Source organism: Halichoerus grypus, chromosome 3, assembly GCF_964656455.1.
Source record: "Halichoerus grypus chromosome 3, mHalGry1.hap1.1, whole genome shotgun sequence".
NCBI lineage: Eukaryota > Metazoa > Chordata > Mammalia > Carnivora > Phocidae > Halichoerus > Halichoerus grypus.
In genome coordinates, this window is record NC_135714.1 from 7,115,802 (window position 1) to 7,143,526 (window position 27,725).

Sequence of the window (27,725 nt, forward strand, 5' to 3'; positions counted from 1 at the left end):
GTTGTTCTTACTTTGCTGCTCAGAAGTTTTTAAGTTTAATGTAGTCCCATTTGTCAATTTTTGTTTTCGTTGCCTGTGCTTTTGATGTCATATCCAAGAAGTCATTGTCAAATGCAATGTCCTGAAGATTTCCCCCTATATTTCCTTACAGGAGGTTTATAATTTTAGATCTTCTGTTTAGGTCTGTAATCCACTTTGAGTTAATTTTTGTATGTGGTCTAAGTTAGAGTCCATCTTCATCCCTTTTGCAAACACCGTTTGTTGAAGAAACTGTCCTTGCACCAGTGTGTAGCTTTGGCGCCGTTGCCAAAGATCATTTGGTCATAGACGCAAGGCTTTATTTCTGGGCTCTCTATCTGTTCCACTGGTCTATATATCTGTCTCTATGCCTGTACTTACACCATCTTTTTTTTTTTTTTGTAAAGATTTTTTATTTATTTATTTGAGAGAGAGAATGAGATAGAGAGAGAGAGCATGAGAGGGGGGAGGGTCAGAGGGAGAAGCAGACTCCCCGCTGAGCAGGGAGCCCGATGCGGGACTCGATCCAGGGACTCCAGGATCATGACCTGAGCCAAAGGCAGTCGCTTAACCAACTGAGCCACCCAGGCGCCCTGTACTTACACCATCTTAATTACTGTTGCTTTGTAGTATGTTTTGAGATCATGAAGCGTGGGGCCTCCAACTTTATCTTTTTCAAGATTTCTTTGACTATTTTTTATATGAATTTTAGGATGGATTTCTGATTACATTGAATCTGTAGATTGCTTTGGGTAGTATGGACATTTGAACAAATATTAAGTCTTCTAATTCATGAACACAGGATGTCTTTCCATTTATTTGTATCTTCTTTGATTTCTTTTAGCAGTATTTTGTAGTTTTTAATGTACAAGTCTTTCAGCTCCCTGGTTAAGTTTTTTCCTAAGTATTTTATTCTTTTTGATACTATCGTGATTGGGATTGTTTTTAAATTTCCTTTTCAAATGTTTCCTTGTCAGTGTATAGAAACACAACTGATTTTTGCATGTTGATTCTGTGAAATCTTTAGAGTTTTCTAGACATTAGATCATGTCATCTGAGAGCAGAGATAATATCCTTCTTCCTTTCTAGTTTGGTTGATGCTCTGTGTAGAAATTCCAGTACTATGTTGAACAAGAGTGGGCATCCTTGCCTTGTTTCTGATCTTAGAGGGAAAGCTTTCAGTCTCTTACAATTTTGATATAAGAGTAATTCTGGCCTCATGGATAAGTTTGGAAATGTGCCCAGCTCTTCAATTCTTTGGAAGATTTTGAGGAAGATTGGGATTAATTATTCTTTAGAAGTTTGGTAGAATTCTCCAGTGAAGACATCTGGTCCTGGACTTTTCTTTGTTGAGAGGTTTTTTTTTTTGTTTTTGTTTTTTGTTTTTTTAAAGATTTTATTTATTTATTTGACAGAGAGAGACACAGCAAGAGAGGGAACACAGCAGGGGGAGTGGGAGAGGGAGAAGCAGGCTTCCTGCTGAGCAGGGAGCCCGCTGCAGGGCTTGATCCCAGGACCCTGGGACCATGACCTGAGCTGAAGGTAGACGCTTAACGACTGAGCCACCCAGGTGCCCCTGTTAAGAGGTTTTTGATCACTGCTTTAATTTCCTTACTAGCTAGTTCCATTCAGATTTTGTATTTCTTCATGGTTCGGTCTTCGGAGGTTGTGTATGTTTCTAGGAATTTATCCATTTCTTCTAGGTTATTCAGTTTATTGATGTATAATTGTTCATTGTCGTTTTTTACAATCCTTTTTATTTCTGTGGTATCAGTTATAATGTCCCCTCTTTAATTTCTAATTTTAGTTATTTGGAACTTCTCTCTCTTTTTTTTTGTCTATTTGCTAAGAGTTTGTCAACCTTTTTCACTGATTTTTTTCCTTTTGTTTTTCTATTCTTTGTTTATCTCTCCTGTAATCTTTATTATTTTCCTTCTTTTAACTTTTTTGCGTATTTTTAAGAAGCACTTTGATTTTTAAGAGCAGTTTTAAGTTTACAATAAAATCGAGAAGAAGGTACAGAGATTTCCCACATGTGCAGAGCCTTCCTTGTTCTCAGCACCACCACTAGGAAGGGACATTTGTTACCATTGATGAACTTGCACTGACACAACGTAATCGTTCAAAGTCCATAGTTTACCTGAGGGTTCACTCTAGGTGTTACGCATTCTGTGGGCTTGGAAAAATGTATGACGTTTATCCATTATTGTAATAGCATACGGAATATTTTCACTGCCCTAAAAATTCTCTGTGCTCTGCCTATTCATCTTTCTCTTCTCCCTACCCCTTAACCACTGTTTTTTGTTTTTTTTTTAATTAAGATAGTTTGCCTTTTCCAGAATGTCATACAGTTGGAATCATACAGTAGGTTGCCTTTGCAGATTGGCTTCCTTCACTTTGTAATATGCCTTTGAGATTCATCCATGTCTTTTCACAGCTTGGTCGCTCATTTCTTTTTAGCACCGAATAATATTCCATTGTCTGGATGTACCACAGTTCATTTATCAGTTTACCTATTGACAGGCATCTTGGTAGCTTCCAAGTTTTTGTAGTAATGAATAAAGCTGCTATAAACATCTGTGTGCAGGATTTTATGCAGGTATAAGTTTTCATCTCTGTAGGGTAAACACCAAGAAGTGTGATTGCTGGATCATACGGTAAGAGTACGCATCTGCAAAACTGTCTTCCAAAGTGCCTGTACTGTTTTGCATTCCCACCAGCAATATATGAGGAGTTCCCATTGCTCTGTATCCTCGCCAACATTGGGCATTGCCCTGTTCCAGATTTTGGCCATTCTCCTAGGTGTGTAGTGGTATCTTGTTTTAATTTGCATTTCTCTGATGATACTTAATGTGAAACATCTTTTCATATGTTTGGTTATCATCTATATATGAAATATTATTTGGGGAAGTGTCCGTTAGGGTCTTTGGCCCATTTTTTAGTTGGGTTTTTTACTTTCTTACTGTTGAGTTTTAAGAGTTCTTTGTATATTTTGGACAACTGTTCTTTATCAAATGTATATTTTGTAAGTATTTTCTCCCAGGCTGTGGCTTATCTTCTAGTTCTCCTGATAGTGTCTTCTGCTAACTTTTAGTTCCGTTTGTTTTCTTTCCAGTGCTTTTAGATGTAAAGTTAGATTGTTGATTTGAGATCTTTCTCCTTTTTAAATGTAATTGTTTATTGCTGTAAACTTTCCTCTTAGTACTGCTTCTGCTTCCTCCCATTAGTTTTTGTATGTTGTTTTTTTGCTTTCATTTGTCTCCAGATATTTTCTCAATTTTCTAAATTTCTCCTGTTGCTAAAAACTTACATCAGTAAGATTTACATCTTGCACATATATTTGTTACAATTAATGAGACAATATTGCTACATTATTACTAACTGAAGTCTGTACCTCATTTGGATTTCTTTAGTTTTTATCTATTGTAATTTTTCTGTCCCTGGATTTCATCTAGGATTCCTTACTGCATTTATTTGACTTGTCTCCTTAGGCTCCTCGAGATGGAACAGTTTCTCAGACTTTCCTTGTTTTTGATGACCTTGGCAGTTTTGGATACTGGACAGGTATTTTGTGGAATGTTCCTCAGTTTGGGTTTGTCTGATATTTTTCTCATGATGAGATTGTGATTATAGGATTTTGAGAGGAAGACCACTGAGGTAAAGGGCCATCGTCATCACATCATATCAAGGGCACCTACAATGAGCACTAGTTATCACTGATAATGTTAAGCTGGATCATCTGTCTCCACTGTAAGGTTAGTCATTTTTCCCTTCTTTCCATATAGTAGTCTTTGGGAGAAAGTCTCTGTGCACAGCCTACACTTAGGGAGTGGGGAGTTACGGTCCTCCTCCCTGACGGTGTAGTATCTACATAAATTATGTGGAATTCTTCTGTATGTGAATTATTTCCATTGTCTGCCATTTATTTATATCATTGTGGACTCCTCAATATTTACTGTATACCTTTGGTTTTAATCCAATACCATGTTATTTATGTTGTTGGCTTCTGTGTCCTTTGACTTACCTCCATCATTGCGCAGTGGATTTTGGGTACCTCCTTAATTTCTGGCACGACCAGATGCTCCAGGCTCATCATATGTATTCCCTGTCCCAGCCCCAGAATCAGCCATTTCTCCAGGGAGCCCCACTTCCTTTCTTGGATATTGGTATTAGAAATCAAGTTCTGGCCATTGGGTGTGTGAATTGCCACTGGAGTTTCATTGCTTCTAGTTCCTTAGGCACAGTTATTGAGAGAGAACAGTGTCATTCCTTCTAGGCCCTCTAAATGGACAGAGCTCGGAAATGTATGTGTTATACCAGGGCTTATGCACATATCTGTAATTATTTCTGTGTTTATCCATAGGTATCTATATTAAGCAAAACATGAATTCATACTGATGTCTCCAACTATAATGCAGTGTCACATGGCTCATTCTGACCTTAGCCCCCTGCTTATCTGTCATCTTCCACTCTAACAGGGAGAAACTTGGCTCCTACCACCTAGCACCTGTATGCTGATGTGTTCAGTCCCACTGTATACATATACCTGTTCCAGGACAAGAAACGCCTTTATCAGCTGGAGTGCAAATGCTGTGTGTCATCCTTTTGTCTTTGGTCTTATAGTGTCCGCTCTGTTCCAGAGTTATTTAGGTCAGCATCTTTTCTCCCCACTGATTTGCCAATATTTTGTTAAGGATTTTTGTATCTATGTTTGTGAGGCATATTAATCTGTAAACTTATTTCTTTATATGGTCTGTGTCGGGCTGATTGGTTTATGTGTTTATTTCTTTATGGGCTGGGTTTGTGCCAGCCTTATAGAAAGGGCTGGGAAGGGGCACCTGGGTGGCTCAGTCGTTAAGCGTCTGCCTTTGGCTTGGGTCATGATCCCGGGGTCCTGGGATGGAGCCCTGCATCGGGATCCCTGCTCAGCGGGAAGCCTGCTTCTCCCTCTGCCTCTCCCCCTGCTTGTGTTCCCTCTCTCGCTGTGTCTTTCTGTCAAATAAATAAATAAAATCTTAAAAAGAAAGAAATGTGTTGCTAAATTTCCATATATTTGGAGATTTTGCTAGACATCTTATTTATTTCCAATTTAATTCTTTGAGGGGGGTGGGCTCAGAAAATATACTATATTTTTCCAGTCCTTTGAAATTTATTTAGACTTGTTTTAGGTCCCAGAGATGGTCCTTCCTGGTGAATGTTCTTTGTGGACTAGAAAATAATGGGTACTCTATATTTGTTTTGTGAAATAGTCTGTAAATGACAATAAGGTCTAGTTGGTTGATGATGTTCTTAAATTTTTGTAGCTTTATTAATATTTGCTCACTTAATCAGTTTCTGAGAGGTGTGTATTAAAATTTCCCACAATCATTGTGCTTTTGCTTATTTCTTCCTTTTAGTGTTCTCAGTTTTTACTTCTGAATATTTCTTTCCATAGCATTCTATTCACATTTCATGGATTCAGGTTTTTATCTCTCTGGTCTTATTCATAATTTCTTTTTGTAGTTTTCTTCAGCATCCCACTTCATATCTTTCCCTTGATGTCCCCCCCCCCCCCGCCTTTTTCTGGTTTGTGGATTTTGTCTAATGTCTTTCCCATTAGAAGCTCTTCTCCAAGGTCTTGACTGCTTATACGTAAGACTGAGGCATGGAAGTGCTAGTTGGGACTTGTTTGCACACTGAAGGGGCCTCAGTGTAGCATGGTGGAGCAGGGGTCTGGCTCTTTGTTGGGGACCAGCACACCCTACTGTTGGTAGCAGGATTACTCCGCTCTCTGATTTAGGGCTGTGGTTCTATCTGCTCCTCCTGGGAACCAAGTGTTTAAGAGGGGTTGTGGTTCTGGGGCGCCCGGCTGTCTCCGGCGGTTGAGCATCCAACTCTTGATTTTAGCTCAGGCCATGATCTCAGGGTCCTGGGACTGAGGCCCCGGTCTGGCTCTGTGCTCAACGGGGAGTCTGCTTGAAATTCTCTCTCTCCCTCTCCCTCTGCCCCTCCCCCTGCTCTCTCTTCTCTCAAATAAATACATCTTAGAAAAAAAGAGGGGTTGTGGTTTTTAACATTGGGAATGAAACTTTAACTTAAACCCTGTTTTTTGGGACAGCATACACTTCCCATTTTCAGCAGGATCTTACATCCTAAGTCCAAATATTTTCTGGAAGTGTACTCTCCGGATGGTCACGAGGGTGAGGGAGTCTGGCTGTGTAAGCTGCTGATTCCCAGGGGAGGGGTGTTGATTATAACCGATTCTTATAATGGCCGTCAGTGGATCCCCTTTTGCCCCAGACCCTTTACCAGTATGTAAGGGTAACTAATGACTCCAATTTCTGAGGCTTTCCAGATTTTTGTAAGGGGAACCAGCTTCTTTCTTGTTGAATTTTCCTCCCAGCTGGCTTACATTTTAGCTTTTTCTATTTTTTAACTCACTTACTATTTGTCCTTTTAATTTCCCTCACCCTGAATTTTGTTGATGTCTCTCTTCTCCTGCCCTATCTTCTTCTACTCCCTTTATCATATATTCTCGACTTTTCAATTCCTCTGTTGTCATTATACTGGAGTTTCCAGAGAGATCAAGGTTAAGTTCATATTTAGCCATGTTTTAATTGGAATTCTTATTGCAGTGGGTCATGCATTTTATATTTTACTATTTTTAAATTGCTTTCCATGGTGCTGTACTGATTCAGATTCCAGCTGGTAGTTGAGAATTTTTACTTCTTTAGATCCTCAGCAGCTTTGGATATTTTCTGAAATCTTTAATTTTGACCAATCTGTTGGGTGCAAAGTGCTACGTAATTGTTATTTTAATTAACGTTTCTCCAGCTACTATTGTGGAAGTAGCTGTCAGATGATCATGAAGCCCGGGCATGCTGGGGGAGGCTCCTGGGTAACTAACTCCCTTTGGCTTCAGCAAGCCCATCGGTGAGCACGGAGGAAGGGTCTAGCTTTCATTTGCCCATTTTGCTTCCATCCGTGGGCAGAGAGGAAGCCCACTTGCCATTCTCATGGGGGTTGCCTACTCTTTAAGCGTCTGGTCTCTCTTTAAACATTCTCGCTAAGATCTCCCTCATGTGGGTCCATTGTCCAGCTGTGGGGATGGGGACCAGAGGAGCCACGTTTCCATCTCCTGCTCTGCTCCATTAGGCTCCATGTCGTTTGCCTTTGAGGATAACTCCATTCCATGACAGTGGCTCTTGACACCCTATGTCAGTTCCATCATTGTCCAGTTATGAGAGCAGGGCTGGACACCTTGCAGGGCTAAGAGGTTTCTTTTTGTGTGTGAATTGCTTGTTTATATTCTTTGCTCATACTTCTATGAAGTTGTTTAAATGCCTTTGGACTTCATCTAACTTTTGCAAACATTTTAAACTTTGGTGTAATGAATCTTTTAGTCTTTCTTTCCCTTTATAATTCGTGTTTCTTTTTTCTTCTTTTTTTAATTTAATTTAATTTTATTATGTTATGTTAGTCACCATACAATACATCATTAGTTTTTGAAGTAGTGACCCAAGATTCATTATTCTGTGTTGCATGATTTTAATTGCATGCGTATCTTGCTTGCCAGACGCTTAACTTTCAATCACAAGGATTAGGTCTTTTCATCTTTATTCCCCAAATCTAGCATGGGCTAATGCTCATATGTCAAAAATTGTTCCAGAAATTTTGTCAGAAGTTTATCCTAACTATGATTTCAGAAGGACTTTAAGGACAAAATACAAAATTCATGTTTTCATGTGGTTTAGGAACTCTTTTCCTACTCCCAAATCATAGAAATTATTAGAAGAAAACATAAGATTCAACTTAAAGTTTTCTTTTCACTTTTAGCTATTGGATCCATGGTGAATTTATTTTTGTGTATGATTTGACGTAGGGACATAATTGTATGTCTTTTCCATATGGTGAGCCAGTTTCCCCAGAACCACTTGACTAATCATCTGTCCTTTCCCACGGATGCCACTTCTGTTGTGTTCACATACCCATTCACTAGGGAGTCATTGCTTGACTGGTGACAAGAATGGCTGAGAATAGAGCCCAAAGATAAGAGCGTTCAGAAATAGACTGACAAAATATTTGTACCTCTAAAGCTTGGGTTCTAGGGGTATGCTTCAACTCTTTGCTTGAACATCTCCCCTGGGCAGGTCTCCCTCACTGCATCCTCCCCACGCAACCATTTCTGCCTACCAATGCAATGGTGGCACAAGGGAGAGAATTAGCATATCTATTATTGTGTTGCATGATTTTAATTGCATGTGTATCTCGCTTGCCAGACGCTTAACCCTCAATCACAAGGATTAGGTCTTTTCATCTTTATTCCCCAAATCTAGCATGGGCTAATGCTCATATGTCAAAAATTTTTCCAGAAATTTTATCATAAGTTTATCCTAACTATGATTTCAGAAGGACTTTAAGGCTAATAGGGCATGAAATGAACAAAATTAAACTATATTTTGAATTCCTTTCTTTAATACTCAGTTACAGAGATATTATGGCATTCAATTACATACTTGATTTCATTTTTTTAGCACAGCTATAAATCATGAATGTTCAAAAGAAAGTGAATGTTAGTTAGAACAAATATTAGTATACAAAAAATGGATGCACAAATATGCTAGTCTTCTATGATACAGACCATCTTAAAAAAATGTGTTTATGTGTACATACACATGGCAATGGGCTAAGTTTGATAATGGGATAAAATTTGGTTCCTCTCTGGTCATTAGCACAGAAAATTTAACTGATTTCAGCTACATTGTGTCAAACACCCCCATGCACCCACATCCTCTCCCCCACACATATACCCAAGCGAGGGAATTTTCCATTAGGTAAATTTGGAAAAATTTAAAATTTTCTGGTACAGAGCTTTTAAAAACCATCTCAAATAAGCTTCATCAAAATGTCTAATATTGACCTCACTGACAAGCACTCAGTGATAAAAGAGATTATCTTATTTATTGGGTACTTTTTCATTGTCTGTTTCTCCCACTTAATTTATCACTGTAATTCCAGCATCCTCAAGAGTGCCTAGCAATGAATGCATATGCATACAGAAGCAAGTGCTCATAGCAAGGTATTATTAAAGATGAGGAAGATATAAATTGATCCAGAATGATAGTTATTTAGTCAACAAGAAATGTCTCGAATGCATAGATGCTATAATCAGATAACGCTAAGATTCCACTATTCTGGCAGCTAGGGATCAAGTGACATTTTTACAGTGAAAATGAAATACTAGTTGAAGAGGGATTAAGCCCCTTTGGAAGTTGGGCAAGCCAAACCCAAATCACTGAACTTTCTCAATTACAGATCCAATAAGCAACTAGACACTGAATAGAATTGTGTCTGCAGACATTGGTTCAGCCATGACTATGTCACCATAAGATTTGGGCCAAGGAGATACAGTGTCCTCAATCATACAGTGGGTTCAGAAGACCTGTCCTGCCTTTTTACAGAACTGTTGTGAGAATCAAGTACAATTATGTATATGTATATATATTGTACAACTGTTGTACAATCAAGTACAGTTATGTATATATATATCCTTATTCTTCAGTAATATTTGTAAGCAGTATGTCCTTATTACAATCAACACTGAAAACAAGAGTCTCTGTGGCAGGCATGGTGGTGGGCCACTTGGCTCTCCCTTGAAAGAGGAACTTGCTGATGAGTGGGTTATCTGACAGCCTTCCTTTGCAGCAGCTTCTGGATCTCCCCCAGCATCTGAAGGTTGTGTTTTCCCTGGGAAGCCTCTGGGAATGGCTTACATGGTGTTGTGTGTACGAAGACCTAGTCATTTCTGCCTCACATGGGACTCTATTCTCTATGAGCAATCTTTGCTCTGGATCGTACCAGCGAGCTGGCCAGGACTCTCCCAGAGCTGCATCTCAGCTGGATGGTTTTCTTACCCCCATCTCCCTCCTTCTCTCTCTCCTCTCATAGGGAACCATGTCACAGCCTGAAGGCTCTCCCTGCCTAGTCTTATTGCTTCCCTTCACCCCTTATCTTTCTCAAGCATTACCTATAACAAATGTTTGCACTTCTAACTCCTGTCTTGGCATCGGAGTTCCAGAAGACCCAGCTAACATGGTCCCTCAAACCCTAATCGTCTAAAAAACAACCCCATCAATATTTTGAATTGTATCTTCCTTTCCAGAGATTTTCATTATGGATAAGCATGGTGGGCTTTTTATTTTAAGATGGTTGATTTCTGCCTCCTTTTCCTCTTCCCATCATATCAGGCATTTATGAATAAAACATTTTGAAAAACAAGCCTCATAAATGCTAGCCACCAGCTGATGCTCATCTGTTTTAACAACGCTAGTGCTTGAGGAGACTCAGACATTTCTTGAGCACACGGTGTTGAATAGTGCGAACAATTGAATCAGAGGTCCCAGGCATCTCCCAATAGCTTTGTAGAGGGAGGCTCAGATTCTTCCTTCGCTAGAGCTGGGGCCTCTGCAGTCTTTTTCCACGCCGGCCTGGGTCTGCCCAAGTCCAGCTGAGAGTGACCAGCAACCACACTGCCTTCAGCTCTGAGCGGTACACTCCTTAGTAGCCAAGCCGCAGTTTAGACACGCTCGCCTCTTGGTCCCTATGTTGGCCCATGCAGGTGCACTGGAAGGGAGGCTCAGTGGGGTATCTGGAGCTCTCACTGACAAAGAGCTTCTTCATCAAAGGCTCCTGACCTGACTTAGAGGCATAATTTCCCACGGACCTTGGGAAAGCTGAGCCTGGACGGTTGTCCGGTTGGTAGGTAGTCTCTCAGAGCTCCTCTCAGAGCACTCCTTGGCTGCTATTTTAGATGAGATAATCCTGAGCAAGGTTCCCATAGTCATCTCTTCCCTTCTAATTCTATTTTGATTTTACTTCTGCCTTAAAGCTACTCTTGCGTAAATATTCCATAAATTTCATGTATAGGCTTTGGTAACATTTGAAGTCATTTTATAGATTGATTTCAACCAGAACTCTCTCTCTCTCTTTTTTAAACTTACTCCACTAAAGAGTTTATTTATTTATATATTTCAGTGCGGGTAAATCTATTTTCAAATGGTGTCTCTCTCTTTAATTCAGCTTTTCAACCTGATGGTAAAATTCCACAGGGAAATGTACCTGGGAAGGTGTGCTTGGACGGAGCCAGGCAAAATGCGTAAAGATGGGGGCTCCCTTCTTACATTGAGTGAGACCAGTAACCTCTTTGAATCTCTTATTCCTCATTTGTATTGTAAAATAGTAATAAAATAATATCCTCTTAGCTTTAGGAGGGGACCGTATCAGGAGGCGTGCAATGTTCCTTCAAAGTAGCACTAATCTGAGGACACTTCTCTTCCTTTGAAGGGAAGTCCATAATTGGAATTAAAAAAAAAGTTACTTTCACTCAGACTTAGGCTTACTCCCTTACTACGAATCTGCTAATTCCGTTTGTCTTAAAGCCACTCCAAACAGAGTCCTGGAGACTGGGCCCGTGGCCCTTTCACCCCTGGAGTAAAAGCGTTTCTGATTTCTGTCTTACAGGTGATATTTGCAAACACTCTCCTTTTCTGCTACATTCCTTCTCTACAGTTGAGTTTCCAGGATTACAAATAAGATAGAACTTACATTCACCAACGTCTTCAGCATAAGGAATCTCAAAAACATTGTACCTTCACAGGTCCTACCACTTCTGAAATAAAGGCAGGACCAGGTCCTATGACGAGCATAGATCCGGGAGTCTCGCGTAGATTCGTGCCATGCTAGCTGCAAACACGTGAGCACAGCTTCTCCTCACCTTTATTTCTCACCTGGAAGCATGGCGACCACGTTTATGGTTTTCTCTTTCGAAGATATTTTTTAAAAGCCCGCTTTTATTTTTGCTTCTTACCAATATTTCTTCTGTGGTTTGAACTTTCAAAACCGAGATCGATTTTCCAATTCCCATTATAGAATGTTTTCCTTTTCTCCGAAGTCAAAGAAGTGATCCCTCGAAGCCACAGAAAAATCGTCTTTGAAATAAATGAAAAGTGGGTAGAGGTCTTGGATCCAGTGAACTGCAGAGAAAACAAAACTCCCTCCTACCAAGGTGAGAAGCACCTGCTAAGGGGGAGGGGCTGAGTCAGGTAGCATTGCTCCCTGTGGATTCCGGTTTTGTCTTTCCCGTCAATTAGTACGATGGGGAAATACTTGTAGTGTTCAATGATGTCTTCCACTGAATTAAACTTCTGAAACACAGAAAAGAAAGTTAATGAAAATTTAAATATCTTTTGTGTCAGTGGGTTAAAGCACAGAATAAGATGCTTCATTTTCCTTAGGGAAGAAGTTAACTCACTTAACATTGGTTTTTTTTTTTTTTTTTTTTTTGAATTCTGAAGGTGTGTCAGAAAGTGATTTTAAAAAAAGAAAGTGGAAAGCCAGCTCTTGAAGGATGAGTGATAAAAATATTAAGTTAACATGGGAGAGTAAGGTGGTTGGGGAGACCAAAAGTGAGCAGGTCAGGGCTCGACCTTCACTGAGTGAATTGGTGGGAAGGCCTGCAGTGAGCTCCCCTCCTGGAAACCCCTGTGTTCCAGGGAGTCCTGGGGTAATCAGAAGGAACAGAGCCGGCCACAAGGTGCTGGCAGTTCTTAGCCAATGTCACTTCCTTCTCTGGGTTTCTTGTGAAATAATGAGGTGACAGCAGATCTTTACTTTTATGTTTCTGGAGATGCACAGATGAAGGGCTGTGGCGATTGAATGGACAGTGAGATTATTTCAAGTTTGGGGAATCAGGACATGCTTTGCTGAAGATGCAGACTCAAAATGAGCTATACCTTCTGGGTGATTCTAGATAAAGGGACAAGAGGGTTTAAGGATTCTAAAAGCATGAACAAAGGCAGGTGTTGAGGACACGAGGGTCCAGACGGTGATCCTGATGAGCTGAGTTTGGATGTGTCCTCAAAGGAAATCCTGGAGGGTGAGTAGGAAGAGTTCACTCAGCTTGCCTTGCACACCTTAAGACAATGTTGATCCTCCTCGGCCTCAGCCCTGGGAGGTGAGCAGGGCAGGGGGAGTGGCCTTCATGGAAGAGCTATGGAAACTGCAGCTCACAGACATGGCCTGACCTGCTTGGAGGTCACACAGCCAGGGGGCCACAACCAGGAAGTGCAACCTGGTTTTTCTGGACAGGAGTCCTCTGCTCTTGCCCTTCTACAGTGCCTACAGCTTGTGACCCTGGGTTCCAACAGACTAGGAGAGAGGACAAAGCCTGAAGGGAGGGAGCCCCGGCAGGGAAGCCTTTGATGCTGCTCTAGTGTGAATCCTCCCTCTGCCCAGTGCATCCCAGCACAGACGTATTTGCAGGCCTTCAGGATATCCAACAGGGAATGGAATTGTCATGGTGCCTGTCCTCATGCAGATTACATTCTGGTTGGGACAGACGGAAAATAACTTCCTATACAAGGAGGTAATTTCATTTAGGGATAACGTGCTCTGAAATTAATTAACTTGGAACTCAAGAACATCACCAGGCTACCCACGGACCTTCCCTTGGGGCTGCATGTGGCTACTGGGAGGGAACTCCTTTTCCTCGGGGGAGCACTGAGTTGAAAAGCTAGAGACCTGTAACCGCCATGGTGGAGGGTATGAAGACAAAGAGGCCACTGGAGGAGGGTGTGAAGACAAAGAGGCACCACACTGGGGGAAAGACTCTGGGAAAGAGTCAGGGAATGACTAATCTCCTGACATGGACCAGTCCCTGGATCCACTCCATTCCTGTCCATCCTGAAGACTGAGTCCACAAGCTTCCCCATCGTTCCCACCCAAGCTCTTCTGACACGGGTTCTGTCTTTTTGCACTAAGACCTGCTTGAATTTGTGACTTGCCCCTCTGCACCTGTTACTAGATCTGGTTTCAAGGACATAACCTATCTGTCCACCCCTAATAGGGATACGATAAATACTAGTTCCTACCTGATGCTAAGGTATGGTGGTTTCCCTTTTGTGCCATGGGGAAAGCAAGTGTTTTGTTAGAGAAGTCGTATGTGAAGGGCTTTTGGGGACCAAGTGCCTGAGTTCCGAACTAGGCTCTCCCACTCACTAGCTGTGTGACCTCGGGCAGGTTTCTCACACTCTCTGTTTCAGTTTCTCTATCTATGAACATGATGGTAAGTAATATCAGGACCCACCTCTGAGGGCCCTTGTGAGGATTAATTGAATTGACACATATTCAGCATTTAGAAGACAGCTTGTTATACAATGAGTGCTCAATAAATAAATGTCTCATTACCATGACCTCATCCCTTTTGGCTTTGCCAAGAACAAAGAGCAATGAAATCACTGGAGAAGTTTACAGATGATCATTGTATACCTTCAGGAAGGCTTTTTTTTTTTGTATTTCATTTCCAGTTATAAACTAGGAACAGAGTTTTCTTTCTCTTTTTCGATATTTGACAAAACTAAAAGTAATGAAAAGAAACTTCTCACGTGGAACTCTTCTGCAAAATTGGCTAACCCACGTGGCACAGAGGAAAGCCTCTTCAGTGATCTTCATCTTCAGAAGGAAAATGCATGGTTCCTCTTCTCATTCCTGTTATCTTCAGGATGGTCTCGAAGTAATGGGTTTAATATTAACTGTTTTAATAACCTACTGCGTGGATGCCATTTTACAGGAAATTGTAATCTTAATAAGTGGTAGGAAGCAAGCGAGGCAGGAGCGATAAATCATTACTGTCATTTCTGATTATGCCCTTCTAGTGATAGGCCCACAAATGATATATAATTACCCCAAAGAGACTTTTAAAAAATATTATAATGAAGCTCTTATTTTCATATTAAATGATTTTTCCAGGAGGGCAGCAAATGTCATCTGAATATTAGATCTTAAAATTTCTTTAAAGCTTTTGTGTTTGCTCTACATACCAATGGTAGGCAATGACTTACTTGCCAGAAGGGTAAAGAAATCTGTTTGGGTGCATGCATAGGAGTGAAAGAAGAAAAGAGAGAAGCGGGCAGGGGAAATGAGAAGCTGTGAGCTCGTGGGTTCATTGTTTGTCTCTGCTTACTAGTCTTTAACGTTTATCAAGTAAATGTTTATCATAATTTTCAGTCACATCATAACCATTTGCAGGACAAGGAAAGGTCTGATGATGGAAATTGCTCCTTTCTATGAGCTTTCACAGAAACGTTGACACATGTGGTTTCTGAACTCGGACGCAGGTTAATGCCTGGCAGCAGGTGAATCTCTGCGGGTTACTAATGGCAGGTGCTTCTCGTGCCAGGGCTGGTGTTCTAGCAGCTGCTAAATATTTCCAGTCTCACCCCTGCTTAGGTGCATGCATCGATAGGCACAGATGAGCATGGTAGTCCCTGGACGGCAGGGACTCTGTGTCCTCAGAATAGAGCATGAAGTCTAACATAGTGTAGGCATAAAATGAATGCTTGACCAATAACTTGGCCAAAGACATTTCTGATGTTTGAAGCCACCGAGTTTGTGGTTCTTTGTTATAGGCCCCAGGGAATGAGGACACTGGGTCTTTCCTAAATCTGAATTCAGACATGAGTTTCTAGCCACGTGGCTAAAAGGATGACCCAAATACCTAAAAACGCAGCAAAACGGACCTTCCCAGGCTTATTCGTGGCAGACGTGGGTGGGTTTGCTCGCCTTCTGTGCTTGGGGAGGTGTTGGCGTGCTCGCCTTCCGGGGGCCTCATCCAGGCATCCCCTGCCACCCCCATGTCCTGGAGTAGCTGCCCCTCACTTGTGCCTGGGTGCACAAACTCAGTGCAGAGGCTCTCGGGAATCATTTCCGGTGGAAACCCATCCTCACTAAGCACCTGCCTCTGTGTGTCTGAGCCTCTGTGACTGTATTTACATCACCTCATCTGATAGGTGTCTCTGCGTTGGATGTGTGGTTAAATTCTCAAGTTTGCAAGGCAGCCAAAAAGCCCCACAAAATCACAATTATCCTTGTGTCTCATTACCTTTCTCCTGCAGGGTCAAACTAAGACGCTATTTCTTTATTTAAGCCCCAGATGAAGTAGCTGGTGCTGGCTTGCACTCAGCGGAGCCTTACTGTATCACATTCTCTCTCCCTTTTGTAAAGCTGGGAGCATCTTCCCTAGCCAAGCAGGTGCTCGCATGCCTGGTGAGGGGCAGGAGGGAGCTGAGAGCAAGCTACGCTGTCCCAGCCGTGCACCAGCGCCTGGCGCGTAAGGCAGGAAAATATACAGATGTAAAGTGTAATTTCTCACCCAGTGCCTGGTGCATAGTAAGCTTCACGAAAGTGTTAACTCTCTTTCACCCCCATTCTGGACGGTTTTCAAGCAGGCTGGCGATTATTTGCATTTGGTCATGATGTTATCCGAGACCATATGAGTATTTCTGCAGAGTGAAAAATGAAGCCCAGCCTTGCTCTGTACCTGATGTTACTGGGGTCCTGGTACTTAACATTTGTGTCTCAGTGTCACTGTTAGTTGGAGATGTTGGTGGAACCGATGCTGCAGGGTTGCTAGGAAGGATGAAATTGATCAAGTTAATTAGTAATTGTTAACTGTGCAGGGTAGGTCCTGTGCACAGCAAACATGCAAGTGGTAAATAGGAAAAAGGAGACTTGCTTGGGGGGATAAAGCATGGGAGGAGAAAACTCCGGAATATCCAGAAAGGGTTTTCTTAAAATAGGCATTTGAATCCTTAAGGGGTCCTTGGTGACGATAATTAGAGCAGCTCACCTGGAAGCTGATGGTCTAATCTGGGCTGTCACAGATGGCAAGTGCTTCCCTCCTGAGGCGGGGAACTGGCTGACAATCTGATTAAATGCTATTGGGATGTCATCCCAGAGTAAGAGTCGCTGTCTCCTCTTTTGTGAGAAGACCAAAGTGTGGCATGCAGGGGGGGAAAAGCTGTGACCTCTTTAGGGCTGTGTCCTTGCTGGTAAAAGGGGCTCAGTAATGCATCCTTCCCTGAGGTTTTTTGAGGTCCAGGTAAGGGAGCAAATGACACAGCATTTCGCAGAAGCTCCGTGTGTCAGGGTGCATGATTTCCACTTGCTGTGTATCCTGAGCATTTAGAAGTCATATACAGCTTTTTTTAAGAACATGAGCGGGAAGAAGTTAGAAAGGATAGAGGGGGACTGGGATGGAACTGTACCCGTTATTACAGTGACTCGGGAATAAGAATGAAAATATAATAACTCATATTTAACATGAGCTTGCTAAGTCTCAGCCTGGCTCGGAGTGCGTTACGTCTGTTACATCACTAATCCTCATCACAAAAAGGAAAATTGGCTACTTCCCTCTAGCTTTGCTATCATCCTCTCTTGGTATGGCTGCATTTAGCAGATTTATGTATTAATCTATCTATCCAGTCATGCTCTCATTTATGCCCAGACTTTCCCAGGCTCTCGCAAAGGCCGGTGCCGACCACACCTCTCCAGCCATGAGCGATTCTCCGAAAGTGCTCGGGGTCAGACACTGGGTTTAAGCTGGAGTCTCCATGCAGCAGCTGTCGGGATTCTCACATACGCACGTACCCAATGCGCTTTGGCAGCCCTGGCCATGTTCTTCATTGTAATCTCTACTGAAGAACATTGAGGTCTGGAGATGCTAAATGAGAATTACTGAATTAGAGAAGTCCAGACAAGAAAAGAACATTACATTTGAAGAAATTAAAGCCCAGAGATGTTAAGTGACTGACCTGAGCTCACATACTTAGTAAATGGTGATGCAGAACTTAACCCCTACCCTTCCCTTCCAACCCGCCTTCCTACTTTCCTTTCAAGAAGAGTTGAAGGAGTAGCTTCTCCTCACCCTCTCACTTTCTACTCGTGTGTCTCTAGCCATTTACATAACTTTCTGAGCCTCAGTTTCCCTATATCTAAGGTTGGAGCAATTGTTATGTGAAGGAGTCATTGAGGGTTCATGTGCGGTGATGCAGAGAGACCAGGCCTACCATAAGCACATTCAGTGAAAATCAGTCTCCTTCCTCCTTTGTCTTTATGCAGTTCATGAATGCCTTAATTGATGGATTCTCTCACCTAGCTGCCTATCAGCAGGTCTGTACTGAGGATGGGCATGCTCAACATGGCACTGAATGCTGTGCTTGAGCTCACATTCAATTTGGAGACACAAACCTAAGGGTTCCTAATGCCAGCAGGTGTGGTGAGGAATGCCTGCCGTGGGAGTTTGGCGTGGGGGCAGGGAAGGAATGTGGTGTTAACACTAACTGGGGCTTCAGGGGAGACCTCCTGGGAGGCAGAACTTTGATGTGTCCCGCAGAATGACTTTCCTTTAATGGGCAGAGCCGTGTGGAGGGTGCACGGAATGGTCAGGATTGGCTGGGGCTCATGAGCTGAAGCGTGAGGTGGGCAGGGATGCTTGTAGAAGGGGCTGGAAGGGAATCAGTCTCCACCTCCAGGGCGGCGCTCTTTTCTCCTCCCCCAGCAGTCATGGGGATATGACAGATAACTTGGCCAGCATTCCCCTCCGCCCCCGCAACATCTCCCCTTGTTGTCTTTGGTCTGGAAAAGGGAAGCTGTCAGGTTATACCCACCTCATCTCCCCTCAGTCCTGTCCCCAGGGCAAACTGCTGATTCTTCTCCAGGAAACGGATTTTCACATTGTAGACTTTGTTCCCGTAAAATACCACCAGCACGTAGGGTTCTGCCCTGGATTTCGTGGAACAGTCTCGGACCAAGAAAGTGCCGTCCTGAAGCAGAAGGAAGAATGGTCATCTCTCAGGCATGCCAGCATCCCAACCCTGCCGACGTGGGTCTCAGTGACACTTGTGTGTGCCACGTTCCCACATGGCTTGCTCTTTGGCACACCAGTTCTTCGTGCAGTTTAATTCAGTGAGTATTTGAGGGTCAGCATTTGTAAGGGCCCTAGTTAATTTCTGAAGAGTGTACCAGTCAGATCAGGACACCCCTTCTTCCAAATCTTCCACCATCCCCCACTGGCCTCAATGTCATGCCTACAACCACAGCATGATGTTCGTGGATAAATGCTCCAGCCTGTCTTGGGGTTTTGTTTCCCTCCTGTCTCCAGCCAAGCCACTATTTCCCACCGTCTTGCTTCTGGGCTCTCAGGCTTCACACAGGCCACCCCATCTGTGGGGAGTAGCCCTCCACCTCCCTCCTGGGGGTGCTACCTCCACCTGCCCGTGTTCCCATATATCCTATTCTGCCTGGTGCTCGGGTGTTATTCTAGAGACAGTGGGAGCCACTGCAGGCTTTAGCAGGAGAGGCTTTTAGCATAATACACGGAGACTCTGAGTGGGGAGATGTTAATATAGGGCTAGGGTCCCCCCAAAAAACATGGGGCTTCAGTCATTGATAGCAGCATGAGCAGACATGGGGGGAGGGGCTAACATAGCCTCCGGTGAGGGGAAGGCAGGTGCAGGGGAAGAAAGAGGAGACAGAAGAGGGATTAAGAAGGAAACCCAGAAGCGTCAGTGTGACGGGAGCCAAGGGAGGAGATGGAGGGTTTCAACAGTGTGAGATGGCTTGAGGGCTGTGAAGAGGCCGACTGCAGGCATCAGGCCCACCCTGGGGAATAGCTCGCTGGAGGTCTGGTCATAAACGGCTAGGAAATGGAGCGATACTCCTGGATTCTCCTAAATAGAAACACACCTGCAAGGATGGTTGTGTGGCTACATTGTGTCTTTTATATGATGAAAAATACTGAAAAATCTGTAACTGTAATTGCATAGATTCTTGTATAGATGGTTATAAATGATCTATTAGAATAGATCTAATTAGATGTGTGCAGGACTTACTATTTTTTATAGATCGATATTATATATAATAATTTATAATTAATTGTTACATATAATTATCTCCATATATACTATATTTTATATCTATGTATCTATACAACTATTATGCATAACTAATATTTACAGTTACAGATATAGATAATAATGGTTATAATACAATAATACTATAAATATATTATGTTTATAAATAATACTAAGAAACTGTAGTGATGTGATAATTCTGGTAGCTAAGGTTTATTGAGACTTGCTCTCAAGACGCTAAGCATTTTAGAGGCACCTGGGTGGCTCACTTGGTTAAGCGTTTGCCTTTGGCTCAGGTCATGATCTCAGGGTCTTGGGATCGAACCCCTCATTAGGCTCCCTGCTGAATGGGGAGTATGCTTCCCCCCCTTCTGTCCCTCCTGCTTGTGCTCTCTATCTCAAATAAATACAATCTTTAAAAAAAGATGCTAAGCATTTTACACACATTATTTCATGTGATGTTTACATAAAATTTGAGAAATTATTTTATCCCCATTTCACAGGTACGGGAAGTAGGGTCTGATTGCTTAAGTGAATCCACTAACACAACACAGCTAGTTAGTAGATTACCTAAAAGTCAAGCCCAAGTTCTTGCCCTTTAAATATATCAGCCTCTGAGTACATAAAGTGGGATTGAGGAATTTTCTGGAACTTGTTCTACCTAAAACATTTAGCCATAATTGAAGCCTTAAGATTCAGGCACAGAACATTGCCCGAGATCAGAAAGGGAGAGGACGCCAAGACATGGAACCAATTTTTGGATTTATCATCTTAACCTCTGCAGTGAGTTTGTCATCACGAATCTGGGCGATCCTGCAATTTAAATGAAATTATATTTCCTTAATTGGAAACATGTTTTGACAAAACTGAGACAAACAGAATAGGAAAAGATGAAGTCATGCCACTGAGATGCTGTTTTCTCAGTGCTTTTGTGGGAGGAGACAGAAACAGGCACACAGAGCGGTGGCAAAAGGAGCCTTGACTGAGTGCCCAAATGTTGCTGGAAGGACGTTATGGGATATATACATTGCTCTAGAATTCTAGCACCATCCCCACAGCGGCTCTGGGAAGCAGGTCTGCTAAGAGTAATTTCTGTGTTAGCAAATGGGCTCAGAGAGCACAGTGGCACATTGGGTACTGATTAACCAGGAGTAGGAGGCAAGGTTGGAGCTGGTACCGTGCTCCCCCATCTACGTGGAGAGGTCAGCTCGGGTGGGATTCCCTGGGGAGGGGGCAGGAAGGGTCCTGTCGGCAAGGCATCAGCTAGCCACGTATGGCTCCCCGCTGGAATGTCAAGAACTGTGATGGCTACTAGAGGCAGTTGTGGTTTTGTAAAAAGAGCCCTGATCTTGAATATACGTTCTGCCACTTTTTCCACTTTTTTCTCTTGATGACCAAGACCTTGATTTAGCCTCAGGTTCCTCATCTAGAGAATGAGATCGTTCCATTGACTTCTAATATGTTCAAGATACTTTGTTAGCAACTGTATTAATTTCCTACTGCTGCTGGGACAAACCACCATGAACTTCGTGGACTAAAACGCAGATTTATTCTCCTGTGGTTCTGGAGACTGAGTTCTGATATGGGTTTGACTGGGCTAAAATCAAGGGGTCACAGGGCTGGGTTCCTTCTGGAGGCCCTTGAGAAGAATGCATTTCCTTGCCTTTTTTGGCTTCTAGAGGCCGCCAGCAGTCCTTGACTTATGGCCCCCATGTCTGACTGATATTCCTGCCTTCCTCTTATAAGGATTCTTGTGATTACATTGAATCCACTCAGATAATACAAGATACTGTCCCCATCTCAAGATTCTTAATGTAATCACATATGCAAAGCCCTTTTTCCAAGTAAGGTGGTATATTTACAAGGTCTGGGGATTAGGATGTGGGTTTCTTGTCAGGGGGCGTTAATTCAATTTACCCTAGAAACTTACATATAATTTATCTTATTTAATTTCACAATATCAATTCTGAGAGCTACATTTTATTAAAATTTATTGGGGACCTATCATTTATCCACCCATTTACTAATTAACTCACTCATCCATTTTTGTATCTCTTCATTCAACAATAAACATTGCACTGGTTAGTTGAGGAGCGGTTTTGATGCTCCAACAGTCTTGAGAACCGTTCTATCACTTCTGAGAGATTTCTCACAGCCTACTAGAGCTCTCTGCTCATGGTAGAATAGTTATTTAATAACTATTTGCTATTTGTTATGGTGGTTCTAGTAGTCATTTGATCTGATCCCAAGTATTTCACTTCTTTTCTCCTTTTGGTCATATGGTAGGTTTGTCCTTCCCCACCCCCTTGGGAGTTAGGCCTGGCCATGTGAATCACTTTGGCCAATGAAGTGTGAGCAGAGATGAGTGTTACTTTTGAGAGCATGTGGTAAGAGCCAGTGTGTGACTGGAGGTGAGCACACACGGAGACGCGGTCTCCACGAGCACCCAAACCTTTCTAGCCCATGGAGCTCAAGCAAGAAAGTTTTGCTATGCTAAGCAACTGAGATCTTGGGGTAGTTACTACAGAAACCTATCATACCCTGACTATGACAGCATTCATGATCCCTGCACCTTTCCTGAAGACAGGAGACATGAAGACCTGCCTGTACTGTGGGCAGACCTTTAGTAATGAGATGACCTTGGAAGAAAGCAGAAGGAAGGCATCTTCCATGGTGACCTCCATTCAGACCTCAGCTTCCACATCTGATCTCCAAAATAGTTCCTTAGGGTTGATTTTACTGTTTTCATTTAATCAATAAAGAAACCTAAACTTAAAGATATTTTTTTAATTCAATTAACCATCATTAGTTTCAGATGTAGGGTTCAGTAATTCATCAGTTGCATATAATACCCAGTGCTCATCACGACACATGCCCTCCTTAAAGATATTTTGGAAAGAGCAAGTCACATGATTCATAGTGACACGGCCAAGTCCCCCTTTTAATGACTACCTCCTGAGCACTAGCACTGAGAGATGCAGGCTGGCGCGTCAAAGCACACTGCTTGGTACGTGCCAGGGGACCTACGGGCAGAAAACCGTAAGACGGCTGCAGACTAGGTGAGATGGGCCCTCTAGAAGGCGTTACCTTGTTCTCCTTCCTTAATGCCTCTTCTACTGCCTTGCGGCTGTGTTCTCCAATGTACCAGTCATTCTGCTGAACATCCTGCGGTGCAGGTAAATGATGAATATTTTAGGGTCAAAAAGAAGTACTAACTTTAATCAATTAATTAACGAAAGCGTGCTTTTGTTCTACTAGGGGTCACACCACAGTTTGATTTATAGCAAATACGCAGTATAAAAATTCCATCCCTGGATCTGGAAATGGACACAGGAAAAGCAACTGCAGCTTAGGGATTATAGGAAACTGGCATGACAGAGTCCATCTGTCATTGAAAGTAACCAGAAATTTCACTCCCATCTGTTGAGAAAGGCCCTTTGGCACCACACTCAAAATGGATAATAAACCTTCTATCTACCAGTGCTTTCTGAATCTGCACCCACTGAAGCTAAGGTGGGAGGTGTATTGTTTGTGAAGCCAGTGTGGCCCTAGTCCTTGCAAAACCAGCAGGGGAGGAAGAGGTGCAGATCAAGAGCATCTTTATAGCTCTTGCGTGAAGTCACATGTGGTGGAACTGGGATTCGAACCCTGGTCTGTCTGGCTTTCTCCCTGATACCCTGTTATACCAATTGATTTATTTTGATGATAAAATCCACCATAGCAGAAGAAAGGGCAGTCAGGGAGATGTACCATGAATCTACAATTCCTTTACTGGATTCCAAGGATGATAACATTAAACAATCCCTTGCATGAGTCCAACCTCTCCAAGGCCATTCTTCATTCATTATCCAGTCCACCCCCATAATAATCCTGTGAGGTTGGCATGTCAGGACAGTGCAGGCTCAGGAGTTAGCATCTGTCACGTGACTGGCAAGAGCTAGGTATGGGACAGCAGGTCTTTGTTCTCTCCATCTGAGTCTCTGGTCTTCCCAGCACATACCTGATCCTTCTAGCAATGGGTACACCACCAAGCATATGTGAGTGCCATTGGGAGAGGCATGAGCTAGCGCCAGCCTAAGTCTGCAACCTCACTGGCTGCAGTCTGAGGACATGGGTCCGGCCAGCCAGATGTGCTTGCTGTTCTCTGGACGTGCATAGCTTCAGGGCTTGGCATGAGCTAGCTCTGCTGCCTAGAAACACCCTCACACTCCACCCTTTCCTTCCGCCTGGCTCTGCTACTATCTTCCATCCAATTGGGGATCAAAGTCATCTCTTATTTAACACCCCCTTTGGAATAAATTCCTCTACCTAGTCCATAACCCCTTGGGAAGGTCCAGAGACAGGACTGGCTCTGCTCTATTCCTGCAAAGCCATGGAACAGGCTCCAGAAACAAAGGGGCCTTAGAACCCATCCCCCTCAGAAGTGGGAGCTCTCAGAGCTCAGAGTGATCTGCTGCTTCTGGAGGGTCTCTCAGATAGTCTAGGGGCTTGGCCGGGCTCAGTCATGGTGCATTTCAGCTATTCTGACTTTATTTACTTGTTCAAACTGGAAGACGCTTAGAGATTTTATAGTCCTGTGTTTCTCCAGGTGTGGTCATGAGTGCCGGCAGGTGAGTTTAGGTGGCACTCAGATACAGCATTAAATAACTCTGAATTACTTGGGGGAGAAATAGCTCCCTTTCAGTTCTCTGTCTAGCCCTTTGAATAATTCAAGAGGAATGTTTCATTTTTGTTCTAGTGTGTTCCTAATAACTCTCTGGCATTTTTAATCTCTCCTGCCATCCTTATGCTGAAAGCCATTAGTGACTGGTGGGATCTTGCCACAGTTTAATGGCCTTGTTTTGTCTGAGCTTAAGCAACTTAAAAATGTGGTAAAATAGACACAACATAAGATTTACCATTTAAGCCATTTTAAGTGTATAATGCAGTGACGTTGAGTGCATTTTCATGGTTTTGCAACCATCACCACTGTCCATCTGCAAAACTTTGTCATCATCCCAAACTGAAATTATATATATAAAATCCCTGCATGAGCATTTGGATTGTTTCCACATCTTGGCCTTATTGTGAGAAATGCTGCTATGAACATGGGTGTACAAATACCTGTCTGAGTCCCTGCCTTCAATTCCTTGGGGCATATATGCTCAGAAGTGGATTGTTGCAATTAGTTTTAAGGTTACTTCCTATCTATGGCATGTAATACTGGCTTTCTCTTTATAACAGTGGTACAAAGTGAAAAAAAAAGAGTCAAGAATATTAATAAGTAAACATTATTATTGATAGTACATGGGTAGGTCACAGATCGTAAGGTGCACTGAAATTGTTGACATCAGGGAACTCCTGATCTAGTGCAAGCTTCTCCCATGCCTGTGAGGGATCCAGGCTCTGGGAGGGGCGTGATTTTGGAGAGACACCTGGTTAGAACTCAGGGATTTCTGTGCTCATGAAGATGACAGAGGGAAAGGAATCCAGGTACACAAAAAGGAACAATAACAGAAGTATGTGCAAAAGTTTCCCAAAGTCTAACTTAAGAGTATGTGACCTCTTTTAGAATTAAGGTAGAAATTAATATAAGGACAGCAAAAGACTTTTAGGATACGGCAGGGATTATAGGACTGGACCAGAGATATCTTATATGCTCTGCTTCTACTTAAAACGCTTTGCAAACTCTACAGCAGGACCCCACGCATATGAGGATATGGAATGGAGACCCAGAAGAAGCATATGCCTCTGTGCCTTATAGTGAAAGACTTTAATAAGCAATGTTATAAGGTAATGGAGGGAAGGGCATCGAAATTACAAAGAAAGTTTTGACACCCACCCTCCCCCATAGTAAATGTAAGTGCAACATGATCCAAGAAGATCATAGGGATGGTGAATATTTTAGAAAGAGACCAGGAAATAGATGAAGGACAAACAAGAGTACATCTGTTATCCATTAGCATCTCTCCCTGCTCTATGTCTCCTCTGGGGCAGAGACCATATCCTCTAGCATGTTTTGTGGCATATAATAAGTGCTCAATAAATAGCTGTTGGACTGTTCAAATGAAATGAGTATGTGATAGGTGGATCTTTTATTGGCAAAAGAATTGCAATATATAAATCCTTGTTAGTCCTGAAAGATTATTGAACAGCTAGTGAATATAAAACACAGGCCTTGATATCTCTATTTTTTTGATTAATTAATGCCACTTGGAGAATCTGAGAATATGCAAATTAAAGACTGATAAAAGACTGGTAAAATACCTATACAAGATATAGCAAAACACTGTAAAGTATATTAAAAACCAGTAATATATAGCCAGGAGGGGAAAAAACAAAGCCAATCATGATGATCTCCTTCTAAGCATTGTTCAGTAAAGCTCTCTGTCGATGCTAAGTTCATCCAGAAAGACACTGAAGAGAAGCATTTGTTTTACCTTTGCATCAGACCTCGTAGGGAAAGGTTTTCTCCAGCTTGTGTTTTTATAGTGAAGCAAATTTTCCTGAGGGCTGAAGCGGGCTGGAGACTGACATCTCTGAGGAGGATGAAACTGCATGCTTTCTTTATGATCTGGGGAAAAGGAAATTCACATATAAATATGATTTTGTTACTGTTTCAGATTATCTCCCTCCAACAAGGAGCTGGAACTCATCACTCCTTCCTGTGTCTGGGGCAACCTTCTTGGTCTACACTATTGTGCTCTCATTCTGGACAGCAATCTCCTCTGGATTGTTCTCTTGCTTCAGCTTTTGCCCCTTTCTCTCTAGGGCATCTGGAGTAATCTTAACAAAATGTAATTCTGACTTTGTTATTCCACCTGGTAAAAATCCTTCCATGATTTCCTTTACACCTGAAAGAAAATCCAAATGTTTTACTTCTGTCAATAAGGCCTGGAATAATTTTATCTATCTATCCATCCATCCATCCATCCCACATCGTCTGCTCTGTTCTGGTCATAATGAACTCTGTTCAGTTTCTTAAACAAGCCAAGCCTGTTCTCAACTCAGAACACACTACTTTTTTTTTTTTTTAAAGATTTTATTTATTTATTTGAGAGAGAGAATGAGATAGAGCATGAGAGGGGGGAGGGTCAGAGGGAGAAGCAGACTCCCTGCTGAGCAGGGAGCCCGATGCGGGACCGATCCCGGGACTCCAGGATCATGACCTGAGCCGAAGGCAGTCGCTTAACCAACTGAGCCACCCAGGCGCCCCAGAACACACTACTTTTTTAACTTGAAAGAATAACTTTTTGTTTTAATGGAATATCACTTTTTTTAACCTAAAAGAATGACTAACAGATAAATTATGGTTATTCAGACTTGGGCAGTTGGCAGATATTTTATTAAAAATGAACCAAGTAAGCCTGTCACTTTATGGAAAACAACTGGCAGTATTTGTTGCCAGTTATAAAATTAGATTTTTCTAGTGCAAACTAGAATTTGGAAAAACTTTTATCTACCACCGTTACATAACAACACACTTTTCTGATGAGACTGGTGGTGTTATTTGCAAATGTAATTAAAAAAATATTATAAAATGTGTTACATTGGAAAGATCTGCTCAGGTCTGTGAATAATATTCCAAGTGACCAATGCATGAAATTACAAAATCATGCCTGGTTAGAAGATTTTTTAAAAGAACAAGATAGACCAATGGACTTTAAGGTAACAGAATACAAAAAGTTCATTGAAAGGGTTTAGTGTTCACGTGGAACCTAAACTTTAAGATACTACCACTTGTCAAGTTTTGACATGGTGTTTTCTCTTTATATTCAATGAAAATAGCATATTTCCACTGCATGCCATTCTCATAAACACTAATAAAGGATGAAATCAAGGCCACAAGGAAGGAGTGAAGTGTTAAGAGAAATACTAAGCAAAGATATTTATAAATATGATAGTAATTTTAAGCAAGGATTAACTGTATAAAAATCATAAAGCCTTGAGAGTATGAAAACAATATCAAAGGAGAATACTGGACAGTAATAATATAACATG

At 42.2% G+C, this 27,725-nt stretch overlaps 1 protein-coding gene and 1 long non-coding RNA gene across 2 annotated transcripts in view; one reads left to right on the forward strand and one right to left on the reverse strand.

Moving 5' to 3' along the window:
• The first annotated feature begins 3,011 nt into the window (after positions 1 to 3,011).
• LOC144381323 (uncharacterized) lies at positions 3,012 to 26,463 on the forward strand. The gene is made up of 4 exons (XR_013446278.1): positions 3,012 to 3,043; positions 3,510 to 3,582; positions 11,654 to 11,749; positions 26,348 to 26,463. It is a non-coding gene; the product is annotated as an uncharacterized LOC144381323 (long non-coding RNA).
• CLNK (cytokine dependent hematopoietic cell linker) overlaps positions 8,455 to 27,725 on the reverse strand; it is a 160,114-nt gene continuing 140,843 nt past the window's right edge. Inside the window, exons 16-19 of the mRNA XM_078068388.1 lie at positions 26,165 to 26,298; positions 22,833 to 22,910; positions 18,501 to 18,656; positions 8,455 to 12,200 (exon numbers count right to left, since the gene is read on the reverse strand). Of these exons, the coding sequence (XP_077924514.1) occupies positions 12,054 to 12,200; positions 18,501 to 18,656; positions 22,833 to 22,910; positions 26,165 to 26,298 (515 nt within the window). The 3' untranslated portion in view covers positions 8,455 to 12,053. The remainder of the gene's footprint in view (positions 12,201 to 18,500; positions 18,657 to 22,832; positions 22,911 to 26,164; positions 26,299 to 27,725) is intronic.